Source organism: Antechinus flavipes, chromosome 2 (assembly GCF_016432865.1).
Source record: "Antechinus flavipes isolate AdamAnt ecotype Samford, QLD, Australia chromosome 2, AdamAnt_v2, whole genome shotgun sequence".
Taxonomy (NCBI): domain Eukaryota; kingdom Metazoa; phylum Chordata; class Mammalia; order Dasyuromorphia; family Dasyuridae; genus Antechinus; species Antechinus flavipes.
Genome location: NC_067399.1, coordinates 635,082,492 through 635,100,938, shown reverse-complemented (window position 1 = coordinate 635,100,938; position 18,447 = coordinate 635,082,492). Strand labels below are relative to the sequence as shown.

At 46.3% G+C, this 18,447-nt stretch overlaps 2 protein-coding genes across 7 annotated transcripts in view; both read right to left on the bottom strand.

Moving 5' to 3' along the window:
* Positions 1 to 1,016: 1,016 nt before the first annotated feature.
* LOC127551893 (dual specificity protein phosphatase 13-like) lies at positions 1,017 to 14,069 on the bottom strand. Of its 6 annotated transcripts, none has more exons than XM_051982055.1 (4): positions 13,794 to 14,069; positions 7,987 to 8,220; positions 6,845 to 7,062; positions 1,017 to 1,483 (listed from the first exon to the last, which is right to left on the bottom strand). In XM_051982055.1, exons 2-4 carry the CDS (start codon positions 8,199 to 8,201, stop codon positions 1,281 to 1,283), a joined length of 636 nt encoding a protein of 211 aa, XP_051838015.1. In that variant the 5' UTR covers positions 8,202 to 8,220; positions 13,794 to 14,069; the 3' UTR covers positions 1,017 to 1,280. The 6 variants fall into 6 exon arrangements, with proteins under 6 accessions (XP_051838015.1, XP_051838017.1, XP_051838018.1 ...); XM_051982057.1 differs by having other exon boundaries at positions 7,987 to 8,175; positions 13,794 to 14,067; XM_051982058.1 differs by lacking the exon at positions 13,794 to 14,069 and adding an exon at positions 11,570 to 11,675 and having other exon boundaries at positions 7,987 to 8,175.
* An 876-nt stretch (positions 14,070 to 14,945) lies between these two features.
* LOC127551887 (dual specificity protein phosphatase 13-like) overlaps positions 14,946 to 18,447 on the bottom strand; it is a 6,796-nt gene continuing 3,294 nt past the window's right edge. Inside the window, exons 2-4 of the mRNA XM_051982050.1 lie at positions 16,272 to 16,452; positions 15,634 to 15,854; positions 14,946 to 15,214 (exon numbers count right to left, since the gene is read on the bottom strand). Of these exons, the coding sequence (XP_051838010.1) occupies positions 14,970 to 15,214; positions 15,634 to 15,854; positions 16,272 to 16,393 (588 nt within the window). The 5' untranslated portion in view covers positions 16,394 to 16,452 and the 3' untranslated portion in view covers positions 14,946 to 14,969. The remainder of the gene's footprint in view (positions 15,215 to 15,633; positions 15,855 to 16,271; positions 16,453 to 18,447) is intronic.

Genomic DNA, 18,447 nt, shown 5'->3' with positions numbered 1-18,447 from the left:
CAATTCTCTGCTTCACCTCCATGACTCAGGTGCCCCCAAGAAAGCGATCTTCCACAACTTCATCACTAGTCTTATATTCTAAAAATCACTTGACCTAGTAACAGAAAGGCAATGTAACTTACAGGATAGAGCGCTTTCTTGGAACAGGGAACAGTGGAGTTTAAGTCCTACCCATACTGGCTGGGTGACCCTGGGCCTAGGTGATCTCTTAATATCTGGAGGCCACTAAGACAAATTTACAGAGACCATGCTGACCTACATTGGTAAAGGAAACTTCCTCACCTGGGAGTTCCCTATCAGTGAAATCCCAGATCCAGTCCTACCTTCCAGTAATAATACTTTATTCTACCACCAGAGTAAGGTGGTCATGGAATCTATATATACATCTATTCCTCTATGCACAAAGTAAAAAAGACATGGTTTCTCCTAGAGCATGACCATTTATTTGTGTCTCATTGGCTTCCTAGAACAGCAGTCTGGGCCACAGCAGCTTGACATTCTCTAGAATATAGAGAGAATATATACCATTACTCTAGGTGGTAAGCTAAGGGCCTGGTGTAGCCCATGAAATAAATACTGGATATCTATAGGATAAACTAAGGAAAAATAGATTCAATTTTTTCCATTTATTAAAAAATGGCTCAACCCCATCTGTGATATATCCCATCATGACCTCACTATTCTCATAACATTACTCTAGCCAGCCCAGAAAATACTGTAGTTATAGGATATGCTAAGGAAAAAGTAGATCCAATCTTTTTCCATTAGAAAATGGCTCAACCCTAGATGATATCCCTGATATATCCCATCACGACATTACTATTCTCACAACTGAAGTTCCAAATATTTATGTCCTTTATTAATGACCCTTCAGACATGGTTTTGCTAATTATAACAAGAGTTAGGGGACGAGAGTATATGAGATGGAAAATAAAACAGTAGCTGGGAGCAGGAAACCAACAGCAGGAAAGAGTTTCTTACATGTTTGGGCCCTAAAAACACAAACAACCAGTCCATTTTTGGTCTGATGAATTAATTCTTTATTATAGATTGAGACCAAATTCCTCTATGCATAAAGAATCTTTTTTTTTAACAAGTTGAGTAAATTCACCTGTTAAACATCAACTCTCAACCTTTCCCGCCCCTTCCATTCTGATTCCCCCATGCTTGATATCTATATCTCAGGGTCCATTTGTAAACAGTGAGTGCTGCCAGTCTTCTGCAAGGCAGGTGGGAAGGGGAGACCCTAAAGGGGTCTCTATTCCCAGCTACCTGCCCAGTCAGAGCCTCCCCATCTCCCGCCCCAGCCGACTGTCCAGGACTTGGAGCTGCCTGAGGAAACCCGAGTTTGGGCAAATATCTCGGTGGGTTTGCACCGTCTGAATGGCCTCCACCAGGGTCATATTTTCACAGATCATGAGGTATGCCAGGACAAGTGTGGCAGACCGGCTGACTCCCATGGCACAGTGCACAAATATGCGGCCTGCAAGTAGAGACAAAAGACAAGTTTTGAACAAGCCATAATCATACAAGAAATACGAGACACGAATGCCCAGTTGATGTGGCCCCATTCAGATCCTCTAGAATTTAAAGACAAAAATGTCAACTAAATGGCCCCATTCAGATCCCCTAGAAATTAGAGGCAAGAATGTTACTAAGGTGGGTAACTGGAACTTTGCTCCCAGTCACTGAAATACAAAGGATGCTAATCCCGAATGTCGGTCAGGGACTACTTCATGTCCAGACTCCATTCCCTCTTCTTCCAAAGCTTTTAAGGAATTGGGGGAAATCTGAGAAAAGCTCCTGTCCTTCTGCTTGGGAAGGCTCAAGCCCTGAGAGAACTGGTCAGTGCTTACTAACTAGGACCTTTCTCCTTGCTCAGTCCATCATCTCCAGATGCAGTAAAGAGCAGAAATTGAGACTGCATGACTATGAATAGTCAACACATGGAATACCAAAAGTGGAAAGCTAAGGAGAAGAGCGCTGTCCAGAGTGGGTTGCGGAGGTCTGCTCCAATCGAGTTTATGTGTTCCTGAGCAGGTATGGTTCTCTCAGGGTATGAATGGGAGGCCCCAGGATTAACCCTGGGATAAAGCAAATTCTGATAGTCAGCTGAGGTCAGAAGAGGTGGTTTAAGGGGAAGAGATGGTTCTCTTAGACAGAACCCAGAGAATTTCCTCATCTGCAAAATGGGTTCCCTTCTAGCTCCAAATCTGAGATCTGGAGGACAAAGACTTTGTGACCATATCATCTTGTTGTTCAGGTGTTTAGTTACGTCAGATTTTGTGACTCCACAGAGCACAGCACATCAAATCCTCCTACCCTTTATTTGACGTAAATTCATTTTCATTGTTTCCATGATACCATCTATCCATCTCATCCTCTGCTATACCTTTTTCCTTTTCCTTTTAATCTTTTCCAACATTAGAGTCTTTGCCAATGAATGCCATCTTCTCATTATATAGCCAAAATAATTAAGCTGCAGATTCAATATTTGACCTTACAGTGAATAGCTTGAATTAATTGCCTTAAATATTGACTGATTTAGATTGTTTGCTGTCTTTGGGAGGAAGAGAAAAAAAATAGTTTTGCTAAGATGAATGTTTGCATGTATTTGGAAAAGTATTTAAATTTTTAAAAAGCCTATTGATTTATCTCTTTGCTGTCCAAGAGACTCTCAAAAGTAGTCTTTAGCACCATAATTAGAAAGTATCGGTAGTGTGAGGAGCAGCTTTCCTTACAGTACAATTTTTACAGTCATACATTGCTTCTGGATAAACCGTTGCTTTGACTAAGTGGACCTTTCTCAGCAGGTTACTGCGTTTTAGTGTGCTGTTCAGATTTGCCTTTCAAGGAACAATTAAACAATCCTTTAATTTTATCATTTGCAGTCACATCTGAAAGGATCTTTGAGCCCAAGAATATAAAATCTAACACTGCTTCCATTTCTTCTCTTGCTATTTGCCAAGAAGTTATGGGACCAGTGGCCAAGATCTTAAGGTTTTTGCATGCTAAGCTTCAAACCAGCTTTTTCACTCTGCTCTTTCCCTCTCATCAAGAAGCTTCTTAATTCCTCTTCACTTTCTGCCATCAGAATGGTATCATCTGTGTATCTGAGATTGTAGATATTTTACCAGCAATCTTAATTCCAGCTTTTGATTTATCTAGCCTATTTCACATGATGATGCAAATAAGTTAAATAAATATACAGTCTTATTGTTCTTCTTTCCCAATCTTAAGCCAACCTGTTGTTTATTTTGGGATCCGACTTTTGCTTCTTGACCTGCATTCAGGTTATTGTCTGGTACTCCCATCTCTTTGAGGATTTGACAGATTTTGTTGTGATCCATATAGTCAAAGGCTTTAATGTTGTCAATGTAGCAGAAATAAAAGGCTTTTTTCTGGATTTTCCTTGCTTTTTCTATAATCCAGTGAATGTTGACAGTTTGGTCTCTTAATTCCTCAGACTCTTCAAAAACCAGTCTGTTCTTCTGGTAATTCTTGGTTCACATATTGCTTAAATCTGGCTTGCAGAATCTTAATCAGAACGTTGTTAGTGTGTGAAATAAGCACAATTGTTCAGTAATTCTTTACCATTGCCCTTCTTTAGGACTAGGATACAAACAGATCTTTTCCAATCCAGTGGCCATTTTTATTTTCCAAATTTTCTGGCATATTGAATGCAGCATTTTTTTTAGGGTTTTAAACAATTTGACTCCACTAGCCTTATTGTTAATAATGTTTCCTAAGACCCAGTTGACTTCATTCTCCAGGATGTATGGCTCTAGATCAGTAAACATGGTTTTTGGTGATAAATTCTTTTGTATGTTCTTGCCACCTTTTCTTCTATTAAATCCCTATCATTTTTAATTTGATCATGTCCATTTTTGCATGAAACTCTCACATGATATCTCAAATTTTCTTGAAGAAATCTCTTGTCCTTCCCATTCTACTGTTTTTTTTTCATTTCTTTGCATTGTTCATTTAAGAAAAGTTTCTTATCTCTTTTTGTCTGCACAGCATAACTCATAGTTTCATTGAGCTGTGCAAGCCCCTCTACTATTACAAGGTAGTAATTGAGGAAGTCGAGTTAGGGAGAGAGAACCATATGATCTTGGGCAAACTGTCCTGACTCTAGTAGTTAAGCTTTAGAGCTGAAGTCACCTCAGAAGTCATCTGCCCTCATTTTACAGATTAAGAAACTTAGATCCTGAGAAGTTGAATCATTTGAAATCTCACAAATAGTAAATGTCAGAAGTGGAATTTGAATTTATGTCCTCTGCTGTCAAATATAGAGTTTTTAATGGTTGTCCCATGGTGTTCCTAAGAAAATCTGGACAACTGGCATTAAAAAAATAATGAAACCCTGAAATTCAAATACAGATAATTAGTATTTAGCACCCCCCCCCTTTTACCTTGGGGCTGCCCTTTTGTGAATGAATCCTTTTCTCTTTCAGAGTTGCTCTTGATGTCCATTATAACTTGATGGTCACTCGTGAGCAGATAGGTGCAGAGATATACAAAGTACATATCTCCCAACCTTGTACCATACAGGGATGGCCTTTCCAATGAGACAAGGTCCTACTGGGACCAAAAGACCCTCTATGTGGAACTGGCCCCCCATGCCAACTCCATTATGTGGTATCCCAGTTGTTCATCAATCTTTCCCCCAGAGACTTCTCAGGAAACCCAACTTTTGTCTAGTGCATAAGGGCCAGATAACTTATTCAGCAACAGTTTTCTTTCTCACTGACCCTAGTAAAGGCTCTAGACAAAGCTTCTGGAGACTAGATCACTGTCATCTGTTCCAATTGGGCAGGGATGAGTAGATGAGATAGAGGAGAACCCCTTTAGAGATGCTTGCTCTCTTATTTCCTGATTAAATATCTCCTAAATACAGATTTCATCTTAGTAATATGAACATATCTAGGGGACATAAAAGCAGGACCTGCTAAAAACCCATTCTAGAGAAGGTCATTTTTACTTCTCACTTGAGGGAGCCTCAGTTTCCAGATCCCTAAAAAAGGAATATTTTTTACTCACTAGGCAGCAGTATATAATGGGTGGAGCTACAGCCTCAGAGTCAAGAAGACTTCTTGCCTTTGACCCACTCTAGTTGGAAGATTCTGGGCAAAATCACTTAACTTCTCAGTGCCCCAAGAAACTTTTTAGAGTGTAAATTGTACAGCAGGCACTAATTCACTCTGGCAGAGGGACTTGACTTGCCAAGAATGGCACTGTGGAAAGAGTCTGACTTTGGAGTCAGAAAACCTGGTTCACATCCCATTTTGGACACTACCTTTATGATTCTGGGGATCATTCATTTAGGGTCCTCCATTTTCTTCCCATCTGTAAAATAAGGGAGATTGGACCTGACGGCCTCTTAGGCCTCTGCCAACTCTGAATATAGATTCCTCTGAATACTATGTGGGGCAAATGACTCTGGACCTCAGTTTCCTCAAATGAAAAGTGAAGAGGCTAGAGGGAGCCTGGGGCAATGGAATAACCAGGGATTTGGAGTCAGAGGGCTTGAGTTCAGACTTTCTACTTGCATGGTATTGGGCAAGACAAGTAAGACAGGTAAGCTGTCCAAAAGGGATTTGAAGCAGATAATTTAGGGGCCCATTCCAGCTCAGAGTCTATAATCCTCTCCCTAATCCTTCCCAAATGGGAGATTACAGAATATTTGTGCTTTTCTGAGGTAGAGGAGAGAAGGGAGGGAAAGATGGCTGAATCTCTGAGAAGGTTTCCCATTCATCCAATTCTCTCAGAATGGACCCAGCTGGTTCTTCTGGAAGGGTCTGACTCCTAATCTTGAGAGCCATTTGAGAGCCTGGGTCCCACCCTCAATTTCTTCTACCCCTCTCAGAAACTTACCACCACAACCAGGAAAGAACGAGGAAGAAGAGGAGGAAGAGAAGGAAGAAGAGAAAAAAGAAGAGTAGAAAAAAAGAGGAGGAAGAGGAAAAGAAAAGGAATAAGAAGAAAAGAAAGAAGTAGAGCAAGAAGGAGAGGAGGAAGCACCAGCCCTGAAGTCCAAGGAGGAGACCCTAAGTCCAACACTTGCTGGCTGTGTGACTTTGGGGAAGTCACTTAACCCCAACTGCCTCAGCAAAAAAAAAAAAAAAAAAAGGAGAGAAGAAGAAGAGGAAAAGGAATAAAAAGGAGAAAGAAAAGGAGGAAAAGGGGAAGAGGAGGAGGAGGAAGAGAAGAAGAGAAAAGAAGAAAAGTAAGATTAGTAAGAAGGAGAAAGAAGAATAGGAAGAAGTGCAAATGGAAAAAGAAGAGGAAGAAGAATAGGAGATAAATAGAAGATGGTAGAAGAAAAGGAAGAGATGGTGAAGAGGAGTCAAAGGAAGAAAACAAGGAAGAAAAGAGAAAGAGAAGGAAGAGGAGAAGGAAGAGAAAGAAGAGGAAAAAGAAGAGAACAGGAAGAAGAGAAGAGGAAAAATGAGAGGATGAAGTGGAAGAGAAGGAGGTAGAGGAGAGGAAGAGGAAAAAGAAGAAAAGGAAGAGAAGGAATAGGAGAAGGAGAAGGAGGAGGAAAAAATAGGAGAGTGGAAAATAAGGAAGAGATGATTAAGAAGGGAAGGAAGAGGAGAAAGAGGAGGAAGAGGAGAAGAAAGAAAGCAACTAGGAGGAGGAGAAAAAGTAGAAGATAGTGGAAGAAAAGAGATGATAAAGAGAAGTTGAAGGAAAAAGAAGAGGAGAGGAAAAGGAAAAGGAAGATGAGGAGAAGTATAAGAGGAGAGAAAGAGGAGAAGAAAGAAGGAATGAGAGGAAGAAGTAGAAAAGAAAGAGGAGAGGAAGAGAGGAAGAGGAAGGGGAGGAGGGAAAGGTTCACCTTGATTGCTGAGGGCAGTTCTTATATATCTGGCTGCAGGCAGGAAGTAAATGCTGAGGTCGAAGAAGGGGTTGTCGTCGGCCTCGATGCCATAGTATTCCACGGGCATCCCTCGGTAGAATTTGGCGCCCGTGTCGACGTGGAACCTGCCGGCAGCCACATTCACAATGTGGGTGATCCCCAGCTGACAAAGCTTACTCTTGTCCCGGGCTGCGTATCTGGAGGGGGCACAAGGAGGGAGAGACATGGGGTGCCTGCGGGCAGCGTGGCAGTCTGGCAGGGCCCGGGCGGGGGTCCCGCGGAGGGCAGGCCGCTGGACGGGGGCACACCCACCAGGGCTTTTAGCCTGACTCTGAACCGCTGCTGGCAAAGCAGCTGAGAGAGCAAGCATTATTGATGAGTGAGCCGGCTCCCTAACAATCTTTCAGGGAGACACGGCTACTGTGACCCCCATTTTACAGCAGGCAGAGGTTCCATGACTCGCCCAGAGCCCCCCACCAGTGAGTGTCTGGGGCTGTCTCTGAGCTCGGGTTTAGGGCTCTATGCACTAGGCCACCTAGCCAGCCCTAGGTGCTCGGAGTTAGGGGCTCGGAGGCTCGATTTCAGCACCTACAAAACGGGATGGGGACTAAATCTGTGATTCCCTAGTAGAAGATAAGGAAATTCCTAGCCATGCAGATTACCACCTTCCCTTTGTCTTGGAGGGCTGCTTAGGGCCTGTTACAGGTGACACACCTGGAGAATTCGCCCAAATGGCTCTTTCTGAAGCTGGATCCTTCTATATTATAATAGATATATATATTATATATATAATATATATAGAATATTATGTATATATAATAAAATAGAATGGAATTATATATTAATAATAATATAATTTTATTCCACCATCCTGGAAATTAGGATTAAGCATGAGACCCTTCTCTCTTGAAAATTCTGTAATTCTATGATTTTTGAATTATTATTGATAGGAATCATTACTTTCCTCTCTCGGGTGTTTTCCCTCATTCCTCCCTCTCCTACCAGGGACCTGAGCCTTCTGACCACGTCCCAGGAGGAAGCATCCCTGAGAAGACCCCTGCCCATCACGGCTTCCTCGGGGGGAGCCCCCTCCCCTCGCGGGTAAGTTGGGGAAGGCTTACGCGTCTCCCAGGTAGAGGTTGGGCCAGACCTCATTGATGTGGCTCATTGAGGAAGCCCTTCGAATCCACAGCAGGCGCTGCAAGTAGGCCAAAGTGGGTGTCTGGTAGGGGACAAGATTCTGGGTGCTAACTCGGGTTGCCCCATGGATCTTGGGCCTCCGCAGGTCCTGTCTCTGCAGTGAATCCATCCTGGAAAACAGGGGAGGGCATCCCATTGCTGTCCTTGTGGTGTCCCTGGGTGAGGGAGGAGGGAAGGGGGAGGGAAGGGGGGAGGAGGAATGAGTCCCAGAATCCAGGAAAAGTGTCTCATGGCTTTTGTATCATTTTATAGAGGGAGGGAGAGACAACTGTCTCTCTTAACTGTGAAGGAATGAGTGATAAGAGAGACATCTGTGTTCTCATCTAATCAACCACAGGAAGCAACTCGGGAGGTGACTCTGGGGACTCTGGAAAGAAGGGGGCCTGGGAGGCCAAAGAATTGGGGGAGAAAGGGTCAGCAGTTGCAAAGGCAAGGCTGGAGCCCTGGTCCGGATACCCCCCCGCCGGCACTCGGCCAGCCCAACAAGGAGCTGGGAGTGACCTGCAAAGGGCTCCCCAGTATCATGGTCCAGGGGAAATGGCGCTGGACTGAGACTTGGAAGGCCATCATGTCCCAGGAGCTCCTCCAGGAGCTGGAGGGGATCATCACCAAGGACCTTTCACCCTACAGAACCTCAGAGCTTGCTCATGTCCCGTCGGGGTCTGGATTCTTAGCGTTCAGCTTCATAGCTGAGCTTTCTGGGGATAAAGGACAATTTCTCTGGGTCTCCGTTTTCATGTCCCCAGAATGAATGGATGCTGGGAGGTCGGTTAATTGAACAGGGCTCCGAGGACTAAGCAGTTGGACTAGGTTGATCTTTAAAACTCTCTCCCATTCTGTAATTCCACACTTCTGCCTTACCTGGATGCAGGGAGAGGCTGGGGTCTTGCCCAGTTCCTCCCCCACTGTTGAGAGAGGGAGGAGTCACAAGGGACCCCTGCAGGTTTTATGTCATCCCTTGCCCCCCGATCCTGAGGGCTCTGTGTTTCAAAGAAAGCTAAATCTCCCCTCATCTTTCTCCTACACTGGCATCTTGCTGCCTCCCAACTGAGGCAATAACAATAGGTCTTATTATACTGTGTCCCATTGGCTACCGAACTTAGCCACATACTTTTCTGGGGTCTAAATAGCTCAAGCCAACCTCCTCTGGTTGTCCCAGAGTCCTTCTGGGGTGTGGAAGAAAACAATGGTGGCAAGAGAAAATATCGGTTTTTGTCTTTGGATTACCCAGAGTCTGGTACATACTAAGTACTTAATATTTACTGAACTGAATTGAACAGGTAATTTCCCCCCATATCCTTCCCAGCAAAACCCAGTTCTCTTTCTTTAAAAAAAAAAAAATTATAGTATTTTATTTTTTTAATCACATATAGTTTTCAACATTTATCTCTGTAACTAGTTTTCTTTCCCCAACAAAATAAATAAGTCCCCTTCCCTAACCAATTTCCTTCTCCCAAATGCCCTGAGTGTCTGAGAGAAATGGACTAACTCAAACTGAGTTGTTTTCCCTTCATTTCAGTTACTGAACATGACCCACAGCATCCTGGAAATTAGGGTTAAGCATGAGACCCTTCCCTCTTGAAAATTCTGTAATTCTATAATTTTAAAATTATTACTATAATTATTATGGAATATATACTGTTCTCAGTTAATTGCTTGCTAACTGAACTTCAAAGGATTTTTTTTAAAAGGGCTACCATTCAAGGAAAATAGGCTATAATCTTCCTTTGTAACTTTTATACCAGGGCCTGATTATTGGGCTATTACCTCTCCTGATTAGGAGATAAGTAGGAATTGAGTTCAAGGGAACAATTTGGAAATTAAGAGTGTATGTAATTTGTTATTTATAGGAATGTGTACCAGACATTCCCCAAGTAACTTGCTGCTTCGAGAGAGGGATGATGCCTTAAAGCTATTGTTCAAAGCCTTTATGACAACAAGCTGACTGGTGGAGCAAGACTCAGGGAATAGGATGTGGGTTGGGAGAAAGGTGTCCAAAAGAAAATGATGTGATTTCACAATTTTTAACAAGAACCAATTTTACCTGGGCCAGGTGCACCACCACATGTTGGGTATAAGCCAGGCTGGAAGAATTCAGTAAACATGGAAGGCTCGCTGTCTCCTGAGCTTCTTTTCATAGGACATAGTGGATACAGTGCTTGCATGTATGTCTCTAGGTCCCAGGGACACCTGGCCTGGGTGTAGGGGGTAGGCGAGGGGATCCAAGTCCTTCTCACAATTTTCCCAGGTAAGGTTGGGGAACCAGTAATATTCTTGAGACACTCACAAGAGGCTGAAGCAGCTGAATCCTACGAACCTAAAGGACTTCTACCTAGATCAGGGACAATAATGACCTGTATATTCTCTGTCTGCAGACGGGGCCATACCCAAGAGTGTGGCTGACGTAACCAGGTTCCTCTCCCAGCATCAGGAGTTCTTGGCTGCCCCTGCCCCTGGGACTCCTGGTTAAAATGGCCGTTAATCCCCCCACATACCCCTCAGTTCCCCATTTAGACCCTCACCTCTGATGGCAGTGAACCTTCCCATCTCATTGAAGAAAGGTTAGAGATACCTTAACTTTCCTTCCCCTCCTCCTCTGCATTTCTGAGTTAAAGCCAGAACTATCATTCTGGGGTGGCAGGGCCTTGGTAAGGACAAAAATGGAGATACTGGCTATATTGTGTGTAAAAAAACAGGTCTAAACACCAAACATGTCCTGATAATAAATCATAATTTCACAACACCATTCTGGGGGGGCAGGGCCTTGGGAAGCACAAAAATGGAGATACTGGCTATATGTAGGTGGGGTATATGTATATGTATTTGTATATAGAACAGGACTTCTTAAACTTTTTCCACTCTGACTCCTTTTCACGGGAGAAATTTTTACATTACCCAGGTATATAAAAAAGTCTACAAATCATAGATGTCCTGATAATAAATCATAATTTCACAACACCACATTCAGTTATGAGACTCCATATGGGGTCGCGAACGGCAGTTTGAGAAGCTGGGATCTAGAGCCAGCTGTGTGAGGAAATCCCTGGAAACGGGCTTATACAATCGTGGGGTCGTCTCCATCAGGGTCCGGTGTCCACCTGACTTTGGCCTCCCATTGTGCACACCATGATCGGGCCATGTGGGATGGAGGAGGTGCCTTCTTTCTCGGGTCACCCCCATATCCAGGGCTGTCCGTGGGGGACAGCAGAAGAGGGAATATTCTTCCCTTTGGTGGGATAAATATCAGCTTGAAAATCGACAGCAGGGGTGAAGAGACACCTACAGAACGTGAGGGACCTGTCCAAACTCTCACAGCCAGCTGGGGCCAGAAATAATTGTTGACCCAGAGCTTCGAACTCTTAGGAAAGCCTAACTGTGGGCTTCTGCAGATTTCCCAGACTCCAAGGACTAAACTCAAGCCCGAGGAAGGACTGCCTGATGCTGGAGGAGGCCTCCAACTCTTCCCCAGTAATGGGCATCTTACCTATAGGTAACCCCACCTACCTAGAGCATGATCTAGGGCTTGAGTCTGGAGGCTCTGGGGGCCAGGGCAGTGCTGGACTCAACAGTAGGGATCGGAACAGGGGGCTGGGGTTCCATCCGAGAACACAGATGCTGTGAAGCGGCTAGAGTTCCAGCTGCTCTACCTGGAAGCCCCTGGGGGGAGGGGGCGGCCAGGTGGGGGGTCCTGGGCTACCCTGCCCCGAGGGCTGCAGCTCCATCCAGCCGACTTCAGGCACTCACTGGCCCGGGGCAGACTGCAGAGTAAAGGGGCCCCGGAGAAGGGGTGATGGGGGGGGGCAGTGGTACGATCTGCCAACGAGGGGTTAGTCAGGCCCCCGGGGCTGTTTCCTCCCTGATCCTGGAAACTCTCGGCCCCAGCATCCAGATCCCGGTCTTCCTGGTCCAGTTCCCACAGAAAGACCCGGTCCCGCCCAACCCTTCCTGGGCCATCCCTTTCTGGGCCTCCCAGAATCAAACGCAGGGTAAGACTACCCCCCCGTGGCCAAGCCCCGGCTCTGCAGCCCGACCGCCTGGAAGGTGGACCAGCAGATCCCGGACCCCAGAAGGCCTGTCGGCCACTACAGCCACCTTCCTGCCCCGGGAGCCCTCCCCTGGGCCAACGACTGGGCAGCTGCCCCTGCAGGAAGGACTTCTGAGCTAAGAGGGCCCGGGCAGCTCCGGAATCTCACCAGAGAAACCATTTTAAGGAGCCAGAGGATCTGGGTCCAAAATGTAAACCGTGGAGCTTGGACTAGATGGCTCCTGATGTTACTGGTTCAAGATCCATAATTCTGAGCTCTATCGCTCCTTTCAGCTCTCCCTCAAGGATCCTGGGGATCTTCTCGAGTCCCCCCCTGACCAGGGCTATTGTTTCTGCCTCAGTACCAGGGCAGGGGGGAGTGGGAGAAGGGGTGAGGGTGTCAGGGGAATCCTTACTCTTTCAGGGGATACTCCCCCCGCCCCCATTGGGGACTGAGGCCCTGGATTTCCGGGGACCACAAAGGACAGAAGCAGACCTCCTCACCGCTCTGAGGTGCCCGTCCCAGCTAAGATCTGGGCCAAGTCATTTCTCCTCAGAATTTTGTTTGGGAGGAACCAGAAGGCAGGGATTTGTGCTTATAGGAATAATCCAGTCTAGCCCAGGGAAGGTATAAAATTATAAAGAACTCTGAAAGGGAAAATTTATTCTAAGGTTCTTAACCTGGGGTCTGTGGACTTTTTTTTAAATAGTTTGATAAGTATTTAATCCTATGCATTTTATTTTATGCATTTAAAACCATTCCGAGGACTCCACGGACTTCAAGAGATCCTGCCAAAGCGGTCCAGGAAACAGACACACGCAAAAGGTTAAGAACCCCTGACAATGAAGAAAATGAAATGTGGAAGTCTCTTACAACCTTCTTTCTCACTGGTAGAAATAAATGCAGTCCTGCATGCAGGCAGCCCTGGGCAGCTGGAGGCCCATTTCTCTGTGTCCTCCACCTTTCGTCTGAGAATGCTTCCCTCCCTTCCTCCCTGGGCCCCTAAGAATCTGAGAATAGAGGAGCCGTCCATTCTTAACTTTGCCCAGGGTCACTCAGCCAATAAGTTACGGGTCCTTGCTGTTCCAAGTCCCACACTTGGAAGATGGTGGACGGTGGGTGGAGGGCATCTCAGGGGTCAGCTGCTCTCATCTCTCGGCTCGGGGTGAGGAAGGGGCTGGGGGAGTGGGCTGGTGATTGGCAAAGGGAACTCCAAGGTGAGAAAGCTCAGTCTTAGGGAATCGCCTGGCCCGTGGCCGGGGCCACGTGGTCGTCCTGGCTTCCAGTCCGCTCTCCAGCCCGTACGCTGCGAGAGCCTCCCTGCTTTCCCAGAGGAAGAGGCTGAGGGACGAGGAGTCTAACTAATGGAAGGCAGTAAGGGCAGAGCTGGGGCTGGAACCCAGCCTTCTGACACAGCGCTAGCCTGCTTTCCCTGTGCCATAGGGCCCCCCGACCATTACACCTCACTGCCCATTGTCATTAGGCCTTCCCTCACAACTTTCTATAACTCCCCAGCTCCGGGGTCTCGTCCCTGCTGAGGGGAGGAGGGTCCCATTGCCGCGGGGCTCCCTCTGCACTTCTGGTTCCGTGGGGACCGTCGGCTTCCCGTGTCCGAGCCCCACCTGCCTGTCTCTCTGTCTCTGGGTGAGGGTCCTTGGGCCTGAGTCCTTGCCCAGAATGAGTGAGGAGGGGGCGGCACTCACCTGTAGCGGCCTAGCCTGGTTCCAGCCGCTGGCTACGGACTCCCAGCTGCCTGTGTCTGCTCTGTGGAAGCTGCTTCTATTTTGGATTCGGGTTTAATTATAAACCATGATCTGCTTCCCCCCTTCCGCCCTCCTCTTCTTACTACCCACCTACCGGGGGCCATCAGTCCCCTTCCTTCCCGGGAGGGGAAGGTGCCGAGATGATGGCGTGGCAAGGGCATGAGACGGCCCAGGCTGGCAGAGCCGGCACCCGCCTCCACGCCTGACCCATCCTAGAGCTCTGCAGGCCGGGCGACGGCTCGCCAGCCACAGCCTGGGCTATATATGTGGTATGTGTCAGTGCCTGTTGGGAGGCGGGGTGGGGAAGGCTGGAAGCCACTGTCCCTGGCCAGGGGATTAAAAGCGGGCAGCGTCCTTCTCAAGCCTTTGTTATCGTGTAGAAACAGAAGGCAAAATGGAAGAAGGCTCATGACTATGGTCTTGTCCCACTTCAGAGGGGAAGTGTGGTGCAGAAAGGAAGGGACACCGGGCTGGCTTTGGGCCACCTGCTCTTGACCACCTGGCTGTCCTTTCCCTGCCCCATGCCCTTGGCGGTATCAGAAAGAAGGGGTGGGTGAAGGAAAGCCCAAATGCTATTTAGATAATTTTTGTGAAGCTCTTAGCACAGTGCCCACCACATAGTAGGTGCTGTGCAAATGCTTCCTATGCTTTCCCTCTTCACACAGGGCAGAGTAGCGGGGCGTCTGGGAGGACTTTGCCAGGAAATGAGAGCCAGTTCCTGGCCAATGTTTGCAGAAGCTGGAGGTCCCTCTGACCCCCCTAATTCTGTCCAGTTGGAGGAGGGGCTGCTGCGCTAAGTTCAGAGGAGAGGCTATTGGGAAGGGTTGTACAGAAGAGTTTCCTGGACCCTGGACAGGTCATTTTGTGACCCGAACCTGCCCAGAGGTAGGTCCCACAGGAAAATGCCTAGAGAACCTCGGCAAAGTTCTCCCCCGCCACCTCACAGTGTCCCCCCGCCATCTTGGTCCCTCAAACTTCAGCCCTGGACACAGTTCTAAGGGTAGGAACAGCTTCCAGACCCTTCAGATCCCTTCTTAAGGGAGGATAACGCCATTGGCAGAGCCTTTGAACCCAGTGAGATGCCATGAAAGCTTTGGTTTTTTAAAAACGGCCGTTTTATTTTCGGTGCAAAGTGGCGGATGGCGTCAGATTCTCCCCGCTCCCCTTACGCTGTTGTTGGCTAAGCTGCAGGTCCAGGTCACGCAGCTGGGACAGGAACCCCCGATTGGGGCAGATGTTCCGATGGACACTTACTGTCCTCAGAGCTTCCACCAGGGTCAGCTGCTTCCGGAGCATGAGGAAGGCAAGGACCAGGGTGGCAGAGCGGCTGAGCCCCATGGCACAGTGGACAAGCACCTTCCCTGCAGGGAATCAGGGGAGCGGAGGCTTAAGAGGCTATCAAGTGCAACTGAGGGTAAGAGAGATTCCGTGACTTTCCAGGATCATGCATCTATAAGTATCTAAGGCTGGATTTGAACTCAGGTTTCCTTGATTCAATAAACCATGCCATGAGTATGGGGAATTGAGAGCAACCTAAAGTGGGTATAAAAGGAAGGACTGAAAGAAGAGTCCCTGTTCCATTTTATAGACTGGAGACCTGCAGCTCAATGTGACAGAAAATCAGGGACCATTAGGGCCCTTAAACCCCACCAGATTCCAGGCCTTGGGACCCTAGAACTCTAGACCGACTCTTGCTCCCCATTATCTATGCCTGATCATGAGAATAGGATGGGGGGCTTGAGTCAAAAAGAGCCTCCCTCCCCCTGTTCTGCCCTCTCACCGCCCGGTGTCTCCAGTGCTCCCTGGATGAAGTTTGCTGCCTCGTGGAAAAAGGCACTGAGATCAAAGGCTGGGTCATCAAAAGCCTGTATCCCGTGGTAGGTCACAGGTAAGTGACAATAATAACTGGATCCTGTAGACACGCCCAGAACCCCATGGGTAGCATTGAGGACATGAGTGATTCCTTGGTCCTGTAGCATTTTGAGATTCCTGGCCGCCCATCTGTGGTGGGAAGGAGGCCCAAGACACATGAAGTTGCTAGGAGGTCAGATGGCAATGGGCCTCCAATACCTGGGAGCCTGATTGAGGCTCAACCTCAAGAATCCCCAACCCTAATTCCTACCCTAACCCACATCTCAAATGGAAACCTCTTAATCATAATCAGAATCCTAAAACACCCTTCCTGAACTCCAGTATCTCGGAGCCTAACTCTGGGCTCAACCCCTATAATCCAGCCCTCGTCCTCCAGTGCTATGGCTCAGTCTTAATATTCCCTCCCCTATGACTTCTCCAGGACAGCCCCAGATCCCTCTGTAATTTGATTGCCAGTTTGGGTCCTAGGATATATGATTTGGGGAAGGATAGGAGATCAGGGGAGAGACAGGATGGACCGAGGAAGAACGGACAGAGATATCTTACAAATCTCCCACATAAACGTTAGGCCAGACTTCATCCATGTGGTTCCCAGGCCCTCTTTGAGTCCAGAGGAGTCGCTGCAGGTCATCTATTTCTGGTGTTTTATCTCTGACCTTGTGAAACATCTTCCACCTGCCTGACTCCCAGTGGGGAGTGCTCTTGTCAGGATGGGGTCCAAAAGAACCTTGAAGTAAGTGAACGACAAAAAAGGGGAAGGGGTGGGTAGAAAGGAGATAAGTTCAGAGAAAAGTTGTTAGGGGTTTCTGCTTTCCCTAGGGAAATGCTAGCCTACTTCCATGAGAGTGTGGGGTGATGTGGGGGGAGGGATGTTGAGGGGACAATTTGAGTCCCCTCCTTGAAGTTCTCACCTCTGGGCTGTGGGACTTAAGGGGACATTGATGGTGGACCAAGGATCCCTCATTTCCTCAAAGATGTATTGTCATTAAACAGGAAGGGTTTCTAATTCTTTGAATCCTCACATCTAGATGCTCTAGTTTCTTCTACCTTTCTTCTTTTTCTGGTTTTTTTTTTCTCTTTCACCTTTCCTTCCTACCCTTTCATTTGTAGAATAGACTCATTATGAAATTTCTTTTTCATCCAAAAAGTCACTTTAGCCACTGACCCATTCCCCATCAAGGGACTCAAAGATTTAGCTCCTTGAGAAGCATTCCAGGCTAGACTACCTTCCTTTCTTGAGCCCTAAATGGAAACAAGGGGAAAATAAACTTAAACTCTTCCTTTCATTGAAGGGATAGAAGAACACTATGGGTGTAGAATATTACATTAGGCTGTCAAGCACAGTGAATATATATTGGTTTGTTTTTGTTAAATTTTGTATTTGTTGTTGTTATAAGGGTAGAAAAAGGGAGAGAAGTATGTACAGAAATAAATGTGATATAAAAGCCAAAATCTTATTTGTAGGTCACCCACCTTTAGTAACCTTTTATTTTTTGTAATGAAAAAAGGGTTGAAGTTACGAAATAGCCACTTGACTTTCTATTGAGTCATCCTGGCTCTTATTACCAAAGTCCAACTGGCCTTAGTCATAACCCAAAGAAAAGCCCATAGAAGAGAATACTAGGGAGACTATTTCAGCAACTCAACACTTCTTCCTGACTTTCCTGATTGATTAATTGATTTGATTTCCAGCACAGTTAGGGAAGAATCAGTTTCTAACTCATTTTACAGAAAGGGATCTAGTACATGGTATGATAGAAAGAGGTTTGTACTAGGAGTCAAGAAACATGAGTTCTAGATCTAGTTTTTCCTGGGCTATAACTCCCAAGGAAGAGAATACTAGGGAGACTATTTCAGCAACTCAGCCCTTTCTTCCTGATTTCCCTGATTGTTTGAGTAATTGATTGACCTCCAGCACAGTCAGGGAGGAGTCAGTTTCTAGCTTATATGGGTCTAGTATACGGTATGATAGAAAGAGGTTTGTACCAGGAGTCAAGAAACATGAATTCTAGACCTAGCTTTTCCCAGGCTATCTGAGTGGCTTTGAGCAAACTTCTTGTCTTCCCCTTTCTCTTTTGTGGAAAGATGGGATTGAATTTCATGACCTCTGAAGAAAGTCACTTCTTTGTCTGGGTCACTTCCTCAAGTAGGAGACTTAGGACACCCAGAGATCATAGAATCACAGAATTTGGGAGTTGGAAGGAACATCATTAGCCATGTAGTACAGCCCCAATCTGAACTATAACTTAGACCAATAGTCATTTAGCCTCCTCTAGAAGGCCTACAGGGAGGAAAAAACATACTACCTCTGGAAGCTCTTTATTCCAGCTTGGAAGAACTTTCATTGTTAGGAAGTTCTTTCTGAGATCAAGACTAAATTGGTTCCTTGTCTTTTGGGGGTCAAACAGAATAAATCTAGTTCTTCCTTCCTAAAATTGGTCTGTAAACATTTGAAAGCACATACCACGTTCTTAAGTTTTCTCATCTCGAGGCTAAATGTCCCTCCAGAGTTTCTTTAACCAATCTTCCCACAGATTCAATCCTTTTTGCCATGCTTGGTTGCCATGATTAACTATTCTGTACACATTCTGACTTACCAAGAATCTCCTTAAAGTATGGCATCCAGAACTGAACACAATATAATAGATGATGACCGATAAGAGCAAGGTACAAAGGCACAAAGGCATTATCATCCCCTATTCCTGGAAGCTTAATGCAACCC

Excerpts from the sequence above, each read along its gene's own strand:
- LOC127551893 (XM_051982055.1), bottom strand. The coding sequence starts at position 8,201 with ATGGGATGCCCTCCCCTGTTTTCCAGGATGGATTCACTGCAGAGACAG. Across the intron at positions 7,063-7,986 it reads AACCTCTACCTGGGAGACGC|ATACGCAGCCCGGGACAAGA; the intron begins GTAAGCCTTCCC and ends TGCCCCCTCCAG. Across the intron at positions 1,484-6,844 it reads AACTGCCCTCAGCAATCAAG|GCCGCATATTTGTGCACTGT; the intron begins GTGAACCTTTCC and ends CTCTACTTGCAG.